Below are 14,012 nucleotides of genomic sequence, written 5' to 3'. Positions count from 1 at the left end.
TATTACCTGAGAATGCCCGTCAAGGGGCCTTTGAGAAACAGAGACAGCCGCAGATAATGATGAAGAGCTAAGAGAAAATGAAGAAAAGCTCCCTCCAGGCCTGGGTAGCCGCTCAGGGACAGTTTGCAGAACCCCAGTTAATAACATTTAGCTGCCTTCTTCGCAAGTGCTCTGGTCGGGCCTCATGGGGTTCGATTGCCAGTACTTCAGAGCAGAAAGAAACGGCCGTTCCTGCCGCCTACCATGCATGGCACGCAGCGGATCTGCAGGCCAGGGCCCGCACAGCAGAACTGCACCATACCAGGATCCCTCCAGGGCCCGGCAACCACAACCCGTGGTCCCTTCCCTAAGGACAGAAGTTGTCCCTTTCCAAGTTACCCGAAGGACCATTTAGCTTTGTGAACGCCCGTTTCCCTTTCTGAGGGACCCGTTTACCTTTGTGAACACGGCGAGGGGCATGCCGAAGGGGTCCTCCTCCAAGCCGGACACCAGGCCCGGCACGAGCGCCGCGTTTGCCTGCGGCTGCACCGTGATGGGGAGGCCTTCGGAGCGGGCGCATTCTGGCAGTCGGCTTGCAGCTGGGCCATGTGCTTTGTTTTCCCCTTCTCCTTTGGGATTAGGCTCCTCCAAAATGCTAGGATCTAAGGTCTCCCAGTCACTTTCAGAAGACTCTGGAGAAGCGCGGAGAGGAACTTTCAAGCGCTGCACGGCACCGTTGGAGGGCTGCGCTCCATTGCAAGGCTTCTCCGACTGGGGAAAAGGCACATGGGCTTTTTGACCTTCCAGCGAATGCTCTCCTGCTTTCCTTCTGCCTCCCTTTCCCATTCCCAGGTTCGTATTTGAAACATCATCAGTGGACACAGAAACATAATCATCTAACCGTGGAGCGGTCTCCTGCGAGGCAGCGTCCTCTGAAACACTCTTCCGTGGTCTATACTGCGAGCAGTCAGTAAGACCGTGTTCAATCATACCTGCAGAGTGGAATCACATGGGAATATCAGCATCTTATTACACGCTAAAATGACTTTAATTCTTGAAGGCAATGAAGGAAATGCTCTTCTGTGCACACTAGAAAACACAGACTTCAGAACACTACTTTGAAAGTCAAACCTTCTCTCCCAAAGAATCTGCCCCAAATTTTTGCTTTGGGAAGTATGGATAGGATTCAAGAATGACCTAGGGAAGGATTTTTCCTCCTTTCTCTCTTTTTTTTTTTTAATAAGCATTGGGAAATGCGTCCATACTACACAGACAAGAATTCAAGTTACCCCATTTTTTTTCAGGCAATGTAATCAACAGAACTGTCACACAAACTGTTTTCCATACAGAAGAGCACAGTCAGTCTCAGTCACGAACAGGAACCACATTAAGAACTCCAAATGTTTCCTCTTACCAGGAAAGAGTGACAGGACTGTCATTAGAGCTCCCACCAACCTATTTACTGGAGAAATGTAAAACAGCACCTGGTGGTGGCAGGAGGATCAAAAGGAAAAGGGCAGGGAGGGAAAAGAGAGTAAAAAAGTTAAAATCAAAATGATGGCTTGCACATGACAGATAAAGCGCATGCAAGGTGTCAAAAGCATTTTCTTCCATTTTACATCTGTTCACCAACAAAAGCTCTTAGAAACAGTTTTTAAAAGTAAATATTTGAATGCATATACATATATAACTTGTTTGCAGTTGGATCACTTGATCCCATGTTGACTGGATCAACTTTAGGGGAAAAAAAATCTCCCTGACTGACAGACAAAGGGTGTTCCTGGAATGCTGCATATATCATTGCTTAGTTTTGTGCATAAAAGACTGTTTCTATTGAAAGTCAGAAGCCAAAATATCTATTATAAGCTAGAGTCACTTGTTAGAAGTGATAAGTGACTCCTGATCCACCAGGATGCTCAAGTCCATGAGCCCCTGACCCAATGGACCCAAGAGAAGGAGAGTCCCAACACATCAGGTGACGTTTGATGGAATCCCAGCTGGAGACAGAGTGCGCCACGTACAGCGCCCGGTACAATTTGTTTTGCTCTGCATTCCAGAAAAGATGTATTGCAACAGCCACAGAAAAAGCCTATAGCATGATGAGAAAAACAGGCTGTTCACGTGGAAACACTGACACCAATGGGGAAAAAAAAAAGTCTGGTTTCTTTTGAGAAGCTGCTGAATAAGTTACTAAAAAATACATGATGCAATAGCATGGAATTACAGCTGAAGCCTAACAATATTCCTTTCAGTTTAAGATTATCAGATTATTTTGCATTCCCAGCCAATATAACAGAAATAAAATAAACAAGTTTATTAAGTATCTCCTTCCAAGAAGCCTCCCTACATTTACTTTCTTATATGGCGTACTTAAGTAGATCAACTTTCTACACTTTCAGTGCCTCTGCCACGTGTCCATCTGTATGGGTACATATCTCCATAGCCCTCCCTATCTTCTTATAAAGTCTACAAAATTTGCATCAGCAAATTGGGTGGTTCTGGCAGCAGAAAGCAGATGATTGCCATCTGGACGTGGTCTCTCAGCTTAATAGCAGCTGAGGGGCGAAAAAGAAGTTTCCTTTGGCCTGCTGAAAGCAAATTGCTAGGGATTAATGCAAAACCAGTCTGTAGCATCCAGGCATTTTTCTGCTCCAAGCAAACTACCATATTAACAGCTTCTTGCTTTTAACATCTTTGAACGTCCAGATTCCTCAGAGTTATTCTGAAACCTTAACATCTGTCAGAAAGGAAACTCTGGAAGGAAGCAATCTCTTCCTTTTGAAGTTGCAAGTGTTCTCTTCCTGTTATGGCTTACGGAAAAACAACACAAAACAAAAATCCAGACCAGGCTCACAGTTTTATTCAATAAAATCCCAGTTACTTTCAAATCAGATTCATATGTCTGAGTCACATGAGCATGGGAGCTTAGGAAAGCTGCTCTCTGCTCTTCCTGTGCATTTGTGTCTCGTGCTTTGTGCAGCTTCAAAAACAGATTGTAGCTCAGTTAAGTATTTTGTTTACATGTGCCCAAGTGCTGAACTATTGTGATGGAGTGTAAGCTTTCAAACATATCAATAGAGATGTTCCACAAAAATCTTACTGGATTTCCAATTGGATTTAGAGTAGATTCCTGATTGCATGATGCTCCTGTCTTTTTATGATACATAGTTTCTCCACTCACTTAAACACATTTTACTTAACTTTCATTGGGACAGTTACTAATAAGGCAGAGTATGTACAGAAGAGATAAAAACTAATTTATATTAATGCAAAACAGTTAATGAGAACACAGTTTCCAAATGCAAATGTATATATGCATATAGAAGTACCTTTAAATAATCCTTATTTTTTCACTGGTACATTTTATCTGCTATCTTTCATATGAAAGATAACAATTACATTTCTATTTCAATTCTCTGCCTTGGCCTGCAGAAGGTTACCTTTTTCTCTAGAAGAATCAATTTAAAAAGGATCAAGACCTGAAAAAGAGAGAAATGAAGAACATGGAGAGTGAATCATTGCCGTTTATCAAAAACACTGTAGAAACTTTGTCTTATTCACAGTTTAAGACTGGTTATTGACTTTATTGGCTAAGCTGTCAAATACATTCAGCCAATAGAAAACAGAGGCCTCACAGCCTTTCTCCATCTGAACATTCAAACAGCATCTGAGGTGTAAAAAAAAAGAACTGCACCAATGGGAATTGCATACTCTGAATCATAAAACACTATTTATGAGTCAGGACATATGTTATCACTCCAGAGTTTCAAAAAACAGTAAACTATATAAGAAGAGAAGAGGCTCCTCCATGGAAACACATACATGAATTCAGCAGATTGCTAGGAAGAGCACTTACCTCTCCTCATTTTAGACCTCTACAAATGGGAAACCTAGATCAGAGAGGGTTGTCCAGGCTTTCCTTTCACTCAGAGAAAACAGATAGACATTTCTAGGGTATAACTGGGATGTTTGAAGTGAAATGAAAACTAGTTCTACCCTCAAAAATATCTACCGTGCATATGCAAAAATATCATTATCCCAGTTTCTCATCTTTGTTTCCTTGATGCCTCTCAGTTAATAAAAAGAAAGAAAAACAAAAAAGATTCCAAATGTTATTTTTAACTTAACTTAGCATTTCAGTAAGAAATTCAAGACTTTGTATTTCAATAGCCATCAAGAAAACAGGGAAGGGAAGTTCCCCCATGTGTTATGATGGCAGGAGCTGAAAAAGTCACAAAACACAGGGAACAGGGTGTTCGTGCCTTGCAGGACATCTGCAACATCTTCCAATCCTGTCCCTCTGGCAAGGAGCAGGAAAGAGAGATAGAATTTGAACTTTGGGATATGACTTAAAAAAAAAAAAAAAAAAAAAGTCACAAAAACCCCAGAGGTCTCCAGACAGACAAAGAAATGGACAACTTTTTCTTTTCCTCTGGAACTGATCTCTCCTGAAGGGGTATACACAGCAGGCAAAGGGAAATTGGAAGCTTGTAACTAGAAACCTAACGGAAAAGCTTCACTCCTAGTACATGTTTATTTTTCAGTTGCTCACAAAACATTTTATTCCTCAAAATTTGTGCAGGGCATCATCAGGCTGTATTTTATAATTATAATACTGCCAGGTAAACATACCTTGTGTCTGAAGTGAAGAACAAGATCCCGAGGAGACAGACCTGCAATAACCAGAAGAAAGCCATTATTCCAGTTTAATAGCTAGCAGATTCCAAGTGGCAAATGAACTGTGCACTCTATGTGAATCTAGTTATTTTGTTAAGGAAAGTAATACCAAATTCGCTTCCTTTTGAGCAGGAGCTACAATGGAGGCAGTAACAATGTAAGTAAACAGACTCTGTTACACCTGCTGGCTGCAGCATAGCTTTATGGAAACTGTTAAATCCTACACTATGCATTCAGAAAGCACATGAAAAAGCTAGAGTCATAAGGGAGATTTCCCAAACCATAGGTCTGTGAAAGGTTGAACATCCCAACAAATGGTTTCACCTCAAAATTAAGAAAGTGCCATTTTCCAAACGCAGCTGAGCGTTTGTCAAGCTGTCGTTTGTCAAGCTGTCAAGCTGCAATGCAGCACAGCTCTCAACCTATGTGCTGTTACAGAAGGAACACAGCATGTACTTGTCATTTATTTAAATTCATTAAGGAAGGAAAGCAGAACAGAACACTGTGCAGGCACACAAACCTCTGGTGCTTAATTTGTTGATGCACGGAAGCAGATTAGGCCAAAAAGCAAATGTGTTGGTTAGTGTAACACTCACTTATCTGCTGCTTGTACAAAAGGTCGCTTACCGAGATAAACCTGCGACCCTTCCAATGAAGTTCCTCCCAGAGAGCTATTCATATGCTCATAGAGCTCCTGTAAGAGTTGGAACAAAACCAAAACCCAGAATGCATTAATGCCATATGGTCACATAGAATTCTGAATAAATAAAAATGACCCATCTCAAGGATTTCATCAGTTTATTTCAGGAAAAAGGAAAGTTATACTAAGGGAGTTAATAGAGATGCAAGAACGAGCATCCTACGATGGTCAATGTGCATTTTATTACAAAACAGAATGCTGACCCTCTGTCGGATTTGGGTAGTTCATTTAGTTCTTGTCATTTATTAATTGAGTTAAATAGCAGAATCACCTATGAAAAACAGAGTGTCTAAGCAGTCACTCCCTAAAAACCTGAAAGCGCGTGGCCGTACACCGAAAGCTTTGCTCTGTCTGAACGTGGTTTACACTTTACCTTCAGAATTGAAATTTGAGAGAAGTCTTTTTCTTCAAAATATGCATGTGTAATGAGTTGCAGCTTTGCCTGAAGTAACCCATACAGAGGCTTGGGGGGAAAAAAAACAAGAGAAAAAAAAAAAAAAAAAACAGATAAGAAGCAAGTGAGGAAAATGTATTAAGTAACCTATTTTAAATTTCAGTCTTTTCTCATTCTTGTCTTGCAACATAGACATGTGACTAGAGATACAGCTCATTTTCAAGAGCAAAAGCTCTAGACTGTCAAATTGCAGGGTCTTCTGTGCTTATTTCAAATGGTAGAAGAATTTTGTCTCCTTTCTGTCCATTTGTACACACTACATCATCACTGAACATTTTCCTGGAGAAGTACTTTTCTGCCTAACACAGCTCACACACTGGCCAGAACGGTCCTCAATTCAGCTCCAGGCACTGACAGAAGTTTCTTTTACCTGTCGGGCAATTGGTAGCTCTTGCTAAACAGGTGTGTATGTACAACATGTCCCCTCAAAACAGTCAGCTATGTATAGACTATCTTAAAACCTCTTTGACAGTCATCAATGGCTTCTTACTCCAGGTATTGCAACGACCAACCCACCAAATCCTACTACATGAAATAAAGAACTTAAGAGTTAGCACTTATCATTTACTACTTATTAGTACTACTCATTATTACTTAGTTATTGCTTATCTTGTTACTTATTTATTCCTTATTAACCAAATCCTTAATATTAGTATTATTTATTAGTATTAAGAACTGTCATAAGTGCAGATATCCCAAGTCCTGACAACATGCAGACAATTTTACAATTACTCTTTAAGGAGACACCAAATCAAGGCAGCACACTCAAATGCCACGGCTTTCTAAATCACTTGCCCTACACTGTTCATTCTGTTACACTTTGCAATGATTAAGAAAAAAAAACAGCATTTAGAGACAAAAGTTTCCAAATAAGAAAACAAATCAATAAAAAAAATGTTCTTTGGAAGTGTTTTGGGAGTTAAACAAGCATCCTTACCAGCTGACTGAGAACACAGACACTTTTCTGCACTGTTTCTCGAGTGATATCTGCTTGCCGGACTTTTAACGCCTAAGGAACAGAAGCATTAGAATATTTTTACCAATATCCAATTTCAAAAACATTTTTTTTCACAGACCTAGTTATCATATACCCCTATATAAATAAAATCCTATGAGTGACTGCCTTCAGTGGTGGAAAATCCAAGCCATGTAACAGTATAACCCTGATCTAGCACAAACGGCCACAACGCTGTTGGTCGGTTGAGCTCTCATCCCACAGCAAAGCAAATTGTCCGCAGCAAAGACCCAGAGACGACTGTGATGACACGCACAGGACCATTTAAAAGAATTAGGATAAAGCAACGACTTGATTAACTCAGGGAAACGAAGCAAAAGAAAAGAGGTCTCAGCATATCACTTGATCTTCTCTAGCACTGTTTGTGCAAACAGACCAGGCTGAAAAGCCTTTGCCTGGCTTGGTTGGTTTGCTTTATACTCGGAGAACTTCATCTGCACAAGCAACTACTTTCTCAGCCTGACCAAATGGCCCCAGCACTTAACAGCAAAGCTGGAAAAGGCAGGGACAGAAATACAGCCAAGTGACTCACTTAATCACTTGCTGTACAAAACAGCAAGCTGCAGATTGCAGCCCACTCATCAAAAAGCCAGATGGAAAGAGCGCTGGAGTTGTTGCATAAAACACATTGTTTCATATTCTGCTTGTTGTAAACAGTTCAATTTAAAAATCTATTTTTCTTCTTAATTGGTTAGTAAGCATGAACTAGAACCAAGAGTGCAATAAAGCCACGTTAAAACAACTGTAGAGTTGAATATAACATAACTTTAATCACAGAATACAGAACAGTGAAGCCTGTCTGCAAACATTGTGAGGAAACCAAACTCAACACAAGAAACAAGAATATAAATCTGCATTTGTAAAATTTATTCTTGGAGCATAGAGAGAAACTTGATGTATAATCAAGGTATGGTTAAGACTGAAAGAGCACATAGTTTGCATCTCCCAAAGTTGTGATTCATCTAGGACCTGGCATTCCAGATCCTTGACATTTCATTGGAAAGGGCAGATTTCTAAAGAAATCTGTAAAAACTTTTCAGAGTTGCATAGCTCACACTATCACTGTTACTTTAGAAAACGTGGACACATTCTAGCACTTCAACTAGTTTCCTGAAGGTGAGATCACATATAGTGGGTAGCTCCCTCCCTTTACCTGTACTGGGAGAGCAGCTCTAGAGCCACATCTGGTGAATGGGGGGCCTCACAAGGTCCACTTCACAAACGTACTTTTACTAAAGGGCATACATGAAAAAGAACATCCCAACATTGGCATGGTCAGATCCTAGGAAACACCCGAACACTTCCCAGCCATGCAATGGAGACATCCAAGCAGCTTCCACCCAACCTGCCTGAAAGTTGCTATAACACAAGCCAGTGAATCTCTGAGTCTACCACACACCAAGCGTATCAATGCATTGATATTATTTTCAGCTTGCAAAGTTACCTTGGCTTCAATCTGCCTGTAGCAAGAGACACCATATACTGTGGTTCGATCCCCACATCTTGGTGGCAGGTGGAAAAACACTGTATCTATGAAGAAGAAAAAAAATATCTTGTAAGTCACTAACAATGGGAATATTCAGTGTTTTCATTTTCAGCACTACTTTTATACTTGCTTATAAAAGGTTTACTGCTGAAAATGCTGGGTACTTTTTTGAGTGCAAAAAGCTGTGCTAAAACAAGAGCCCTCTAGAAATATGTTCTTAATAGAAATGTTCTAGAAATCGCTAAAACTAGTTCCCAAACTGTGAGATGCCTTTGGGGGGCAGCTCCAGCACTGCTAATACAGATATTCTGACAGCAGCCCGAGTTTTAGCCAAATACATTATGATTCTGCTTGCCATTCAAAGCAAAGTAAACACACAACTACAAGTTATAGAAGATAACTATCTGAAGTGCATTTACCAATCACAAGCTCATGTTTATTCCTCCCTATAAAATAGAAAGATTTACATTGGTTTGGTTGCCGTATCAGTTTTTTTCTTACCAAAAAATACACATTAACAACCTTCAGAGTAAGTCAGGACTAACCAGCATAGTACTGAAGCATCTTGCAGGAAAGCAAGGTGGATTCTAGAGCCTAGCTCTCAATGTATCCTATTGCTCATGGAAGATTTAAGGATGGAGATATGGAATAAAAACATCACCAAGCAGAGAGTCAGATTGACTCTTACTGCTGCTAGGAAAGAAATTATTTTCCTTTATATCCAAATGAATCTCTGGAAGGTGAAGGATTAGAAAACTGAGTGCCTAAAGCTAAAAACCTTATTAGTAGCATTAAAAGTCTTTCTTTCTTTTTTTTTTTCCTTTTTTTTTCTTTTTTTTTTGTTTTGCTCTTTTGCTCTTTCATGTGGTTTCTTTCTTCACTGCTGTGCAGAAAAAAATGATCATAAAACTGCAAAGGCTGAACTGGTGTCAAATACAAAGAAATGTCAAATACAAAGAAGGCCCCTTTATTTCTTTTTTCCTCAAATATCTTGAAGAGCATCATCATGATCTATTGTCAACATTTCCCAGGAACACTGGGCTTCAGCAATGATCTTGCAAAATAATCCTTCTGTCTTTCTGTCCTGCAGACGGAAGCACTAAAGCTCCCAGCACTAAAGCTCCTGCTCTTTCTCTTTCTATTTACTTGTGTTCAACAAATGCCATCCTGCACGAGGATGAGAGCTCTGCACATCCTTAAAGGTCACTCCAATCATCACCAAGTTAGTGTGGGAACAGATACCATAATAACTACACATGTTACAGAGATGAATGCTAGAATCTCATTTTCTCCTTACCTCAAAACTGCATTTAGGTTAAAACCTAAGAGGTCTCTTAAGAAGGTCTTCTCCTTTTGAATATTTTTGAGATACTTGGTGTTCTTGTTTTGTGTTAAGAGTATATATACACAAATGATACACAACCCTTAAACTGAGCTTTTACTGACTGCTGATTTCTTGATGTAGGAAATGAACTTTCATGATATATTTTCCCTTCAACCCTTGAGGTCATGCACCATTATCAAGGTACCTTGAAGCTTATACAAAAATGCAAAGTACAGGAGATCTAATAGCACAAAGAATGGTTTATCAGATATTAGGACTTTTCTCTTTGGGTACTTTAGGGACACCAAGGAGACAGCAGCACGTGCCACTTTCCCCTCTGGTTTCCCACCTTCTTGATAGTTGTGAGCGCCATCGGGCAAAGCGAGGAAGGGCAGGTATTTCCACTCCTCTGGTAAACTGTGGCTGTCGTGTCCTTCTCCGGGCATGAGCGGGGGATAGGAAAATTCAACCTGAGGGGGAAAAAAAAGCATGGGATGGATAACATGCATATCTACTGGAGCCCCTCGTGATCAGCACCTTAACGGTGTACGTGTTCCCTTCAACCCCATGATGGAGACCTGAGTTTCCAGCCACTTTCACCATGTCTTGATTTACTTCTAGATCCTTAAAGTATTGAACAAACCTCAGACTCAGTTTTTGTTATCGGTAAAACAAACTGCTTAGGGATATTGCAACTTCTCCTGGAAAACGCTTAGTCACAGATTAGTCTGCTGTCAACTGCATAAACAGACACTCATAACCCGGGGAAAACACAAAAGCACAACAAAGCAATCGCACAAAAATAACCTTACTGCTGTGTGGAAAATAAAATAAAAATACCACAAAGAATAGGAGTACTGAAAGGGGAGGAGATCAAGAAAAGAGAAGTGAAATGCTCCACCTGACCGCACCGGGTCTCCCTTTCTCCAGCTGTTGCCAACTTCCCAAACAAACCAACCACAAGACACGTACAAGACAAGAAGCCAGCCTAAAACGAAAGGAGCCCCGCTACTTACTGCATCCCTTTTCACTAATCCTCCTTCCGCATTCCATATCCTTGTGTGCAAAGAGATCCAGAAAGTATCCCCCGCCACCAAAAAAAAAAAAAAAAAAAAAAAAAAACTAGCAAATGACCAAATTCCTGAAGGGAAGATAAGTAACCCAGGAGGAGCAGCTCAGCGAGGAGGGAAGCAATTCCGGCTTTTTCTCTTGCCACTGCACGCAGCACTGCCGACCTGGCGCGCGGCTACAGCCGCCAGCTAGAAGAGCACCCAACTTCCAAAGGCGGCAAGCGGCGGCTCCGCAGCGTGAGCCCGGGAGCGGGGGCAGCGCCTGCCCCGCAGCCCCAGCACCATTCCCGGCGGGAAGCCCAGGCCTCACCCTGCAGACTGCAGAAGATGGCATGCGGAGCAATACTGGCATCCTCCTCCTCAGGAGGGGGATATTTCCTACACCTAACAGGGAGCGTCTAAACCGCCCTCCGGAGCAGGGGGGTTATTTCAGCACACGCTCAAGGAGAGGGGCCGGTTTCTTTCCATCAAATGCAGAGGGTCTCCTATGGCTCCCAGAGGTGACCGCCTTCCCAGGCATTATTCCCGCCTGGAAACGTGGTCAGGAAGGATCTAGGGCAGCAGCACTTTCCTGCACTTACAGAACGGCAGCATTTACTTCACATTCCAATTAAAAGAGTGCATTAAGAGAAATGAAAAGACATATAAAGATACTTCTAGAGGGAGGAGGGATTGCACAGTGAGCTAAGCTATATGAGAAGCATGAGGAATACTTGATTTTAAAGCCCAGACTCCTGTGTTCTTTTGCCAACATGGAAGTTGGCAGGAGACTACGTGCTCCCCCTTGCTGCAGCCCCAAATTTGCTGCCAACACTCCAGCTGCTCCCAGGGATCCCCGCAGCAGGGACTGCTGGGGGCTCTTAGGGCTTCGAATCCAACAAATTGAACAGGCATTAAAGGCACCAAGGGTAGAATTTAAAATAGGAATTTCTGTGTGCATGTTTGCATATGCACATATAGATGAGGGAGGATCACATAACTTTGGGGAAAAGAATTAAAATTACTTAAGTGGCCTTAATTCATCTATTTTATCTCTATATGTTGCAATAGTCCCACTTTACACAGTGGCATACTCCTCTCCCTCAGGAACAGGATCCATAGCTTCTACCTTAGTACCTTAGTTTCTAAGCAGGAATCACATTTGTGCAGGTTAATGCACTGCTGTTTGCACAAGCACCATCTTACAGAGGCTATAAAGGGTGGGAATAGCAAAGAGACAGGCAGCTATAAGAAGAAAAAAAGCCAATTTCACAGCAAAGGCAGCGTGCAAGGCCCTGGAGAGCTTTATTCTACCCCTGCCTCCAGCTTGAGAGCTGAAATCCCAGATGAAATCCTCATCCCTGACCGAGGCAATGCTAGAAACACCCCAAACGAAACTTGCTTCTAGCACTTACTATTACAGTGGCACTGAACAGCCTTAGGGGGAAAAAAAAAGCAGCTCCTGTCTCAAGGAACTGGTTGCACAACATTGTCACAATGTCACTTGCCCCATCTTAATAAGGCCTTGAAATTAAGGCATGTACACACACAAAAGGGACAGTGAGTGAAGTGGCGAGCTCAATTCTATCATATCCAAAGGTTTTGAACATAAGAAACCTCTATAAAATCTTCTATTCTCTCCCCGTGTGTGTAAATTATGCAGTACAGGTTTCCTAGTGAAGCCTGATTTCCCCCCAAAAACAGTTCTTTTTTGTCATCTACTTTAAACCTAAAAACTGTGTGGGATGTCTCCCCTTTTCTCTCATTATATAAAGAAGAAAGAAGGAAAAAGAACTTGTTTTTTTATTGAAATACAACAGTGCACTTCTGTAGAAACCTATGCACAAGCATGCATTCAACTCATGCACTTCAATTTCCCTGTTCACTATTAATATGTACAGCCATTAGAAAAGAATGCTTCTGAATAGAGGAAAGAACTTGTGAATAAAGCTAGGTAGCCAGTAAGAACAACGACAGAAACGCAAGTTTTCTCAGTCAATTGTTTGAGCAGATTTTACAGTTATTACTTCCCCTCATAAACATCTGAAATTGATTCCCACATAAACATCTGAACATCAGATAAGTAGTCCTCATTGATTCTCAATGGATTTTATTAGAGGCAAGGCTTGTCTTCCCTGTGTGTGAGGAGTATGGTTAAGTGTGAGGGTCACAGCAAGAGCTGGATCCTCAGAGAATATTAAAACAAGCGATAACGTAATATGTGCATGGTACAGGTTCCCCATCCCCTCATTCCACTATGCAGGAACTACTCCATTTACAAGTTAATCCTCCTTAATCAACACAGCAACAGTATATGCCCTCCTCTTTAACGTAAATACTTCCCAAGATTTCTCTTCAAAGAGGAGGAAATCCTATCCCCAAGTAAGTTTATCTACTGCTTCAATAGGGAGAGATTTCTCACCCCAAATTAATGCCAAACTGAAACGTTCAAAATTAGAGTATTATTTTAAAGACCACATTTTTTTCTTAGCAAGTTGCAAAGTTTCACAAATCTCTTCTGCACAGACTAAACCCCTTCCATTGAGGACGCAAGCACTCTAGTGTTCTCCTGATGACTTGCCCTGCATCAATAGGCAGGATAGTCACTTCAATAAGTAAAAGCCGTTCAGCAGAAAACACTCATTATTCCCATTTAGGAGAATGTTTCCATTCATAAATTATTCCAGCATGTGTCAGCTCTTGGACACCAACTCTTCCTCTCTTGCTTAAGGATGAAAGGAAAAACAAGAAGAGCAGAAGAATGGTGAATATTGAGGCTGCTGATAAGGAGCACTGACAAATAAAATGGCTTAGGATGACACTTAAATTGATCCCTGATTTCAAATACGTGAGTAGAGCTGCTCTTCACTCAAAGTCAGGATTAAAAAGGTCCCTAATACATTAGTCCTTGCGTAACCTGATCCAGAGGAAACCAGAACATGGGTGATTTTTATCTCAGTCTCCATAACAACTGCAGCCTGCAGCCATAGGAAACACAAAGCACCCTGTTCTCAGTGCTGAGGGATTATATTTATTATTTAAATCACAATTTAAATCACATTTAAATGGCAAACTTTCCTCTTCATTGTGATACAGCAAATCCAACAGATCAGGATCCTCAGGGCAAAGTGCAGTATTGGCTACACACTAAGCACCTCTAACAACAGATGATATAGACACTAGGCAACAGTGACAGGAAAATAATGTATTATAAATAGGCAGGGCATCTGTCTTCTCTAACCTTGCTGTTTTATGACCCGTTTTATGATTTCTCCCATACTCTTAAAGATAGAGAGCAACCACTCAAGTTATGATGACAGCACTTGCA

General features: G+C 41.2%; 1 protein-coding gene across 1 annotated transcript in view; it reads right to left on the bottom strand.

Annotated features, from left to right (window-relative positions):
* The window catches only part of AVL9 (AVL9 cell migration associated), a 33,312-nt gene that overhangs the window by 9,679 nt on the left and 9,621 nt on the right, over positions 1-14,012 (bottom strand). Inside the window, exons 2-10 of the mRNA XM_026052325.1 lie at positions 9,985-10,105; positions 8,270-8,355; positions 6,748-6,819; positions 5,730-5,819; positions 5,284-5,350; positions 4,612-4,652; positions 3,420-3,458; positions 1,394-1,463; positions 436-971 (exon numbers count right to left, since the gene is read on the bottom strand). Of these exons, the coding sequence (XP_025908110.1) occupies positions 436-971; positions 1,394-1,463; positions 3,420-3,458; positions 4,612-4,652; positions 5,284-5,350; positions 5,730-5,819; positions 6,748-6,819; positions 8,270-8,355; positions 9,985-10,105 (1,122 nt within the window). The remainder of the gene's footprint in view (positions 1-435; positions 972-1,393; positions 1,464-3,419; positions 3,459-4,611; positions 4,653-5,283; positions 5,351-5,729; positions 5,820-6,747; positions 6,820-8,269; positions 8,356-9,984; positions 10,106-14,012) is intronic.

The sequence above is a fragment of the Nothoprocta perdicaria genome, unplaced genomic scaffold (genome assembly GCF_003342845.1).
Source record: "Nothoprocta perdicaria isolate Ctin4 unplaced genomic scaffold, notPer1 scaffold_87, whole genome shotgun sequence".
NCBI lineage: Eukaryota > Metazoa > Chordata > Aves > Tinamiformes > Tinamidae > Nothoprocta > Nothoprocta perdicaria.
This window is presented reverse-complemented; position numbering and strand designations above follow the sequence as displayed.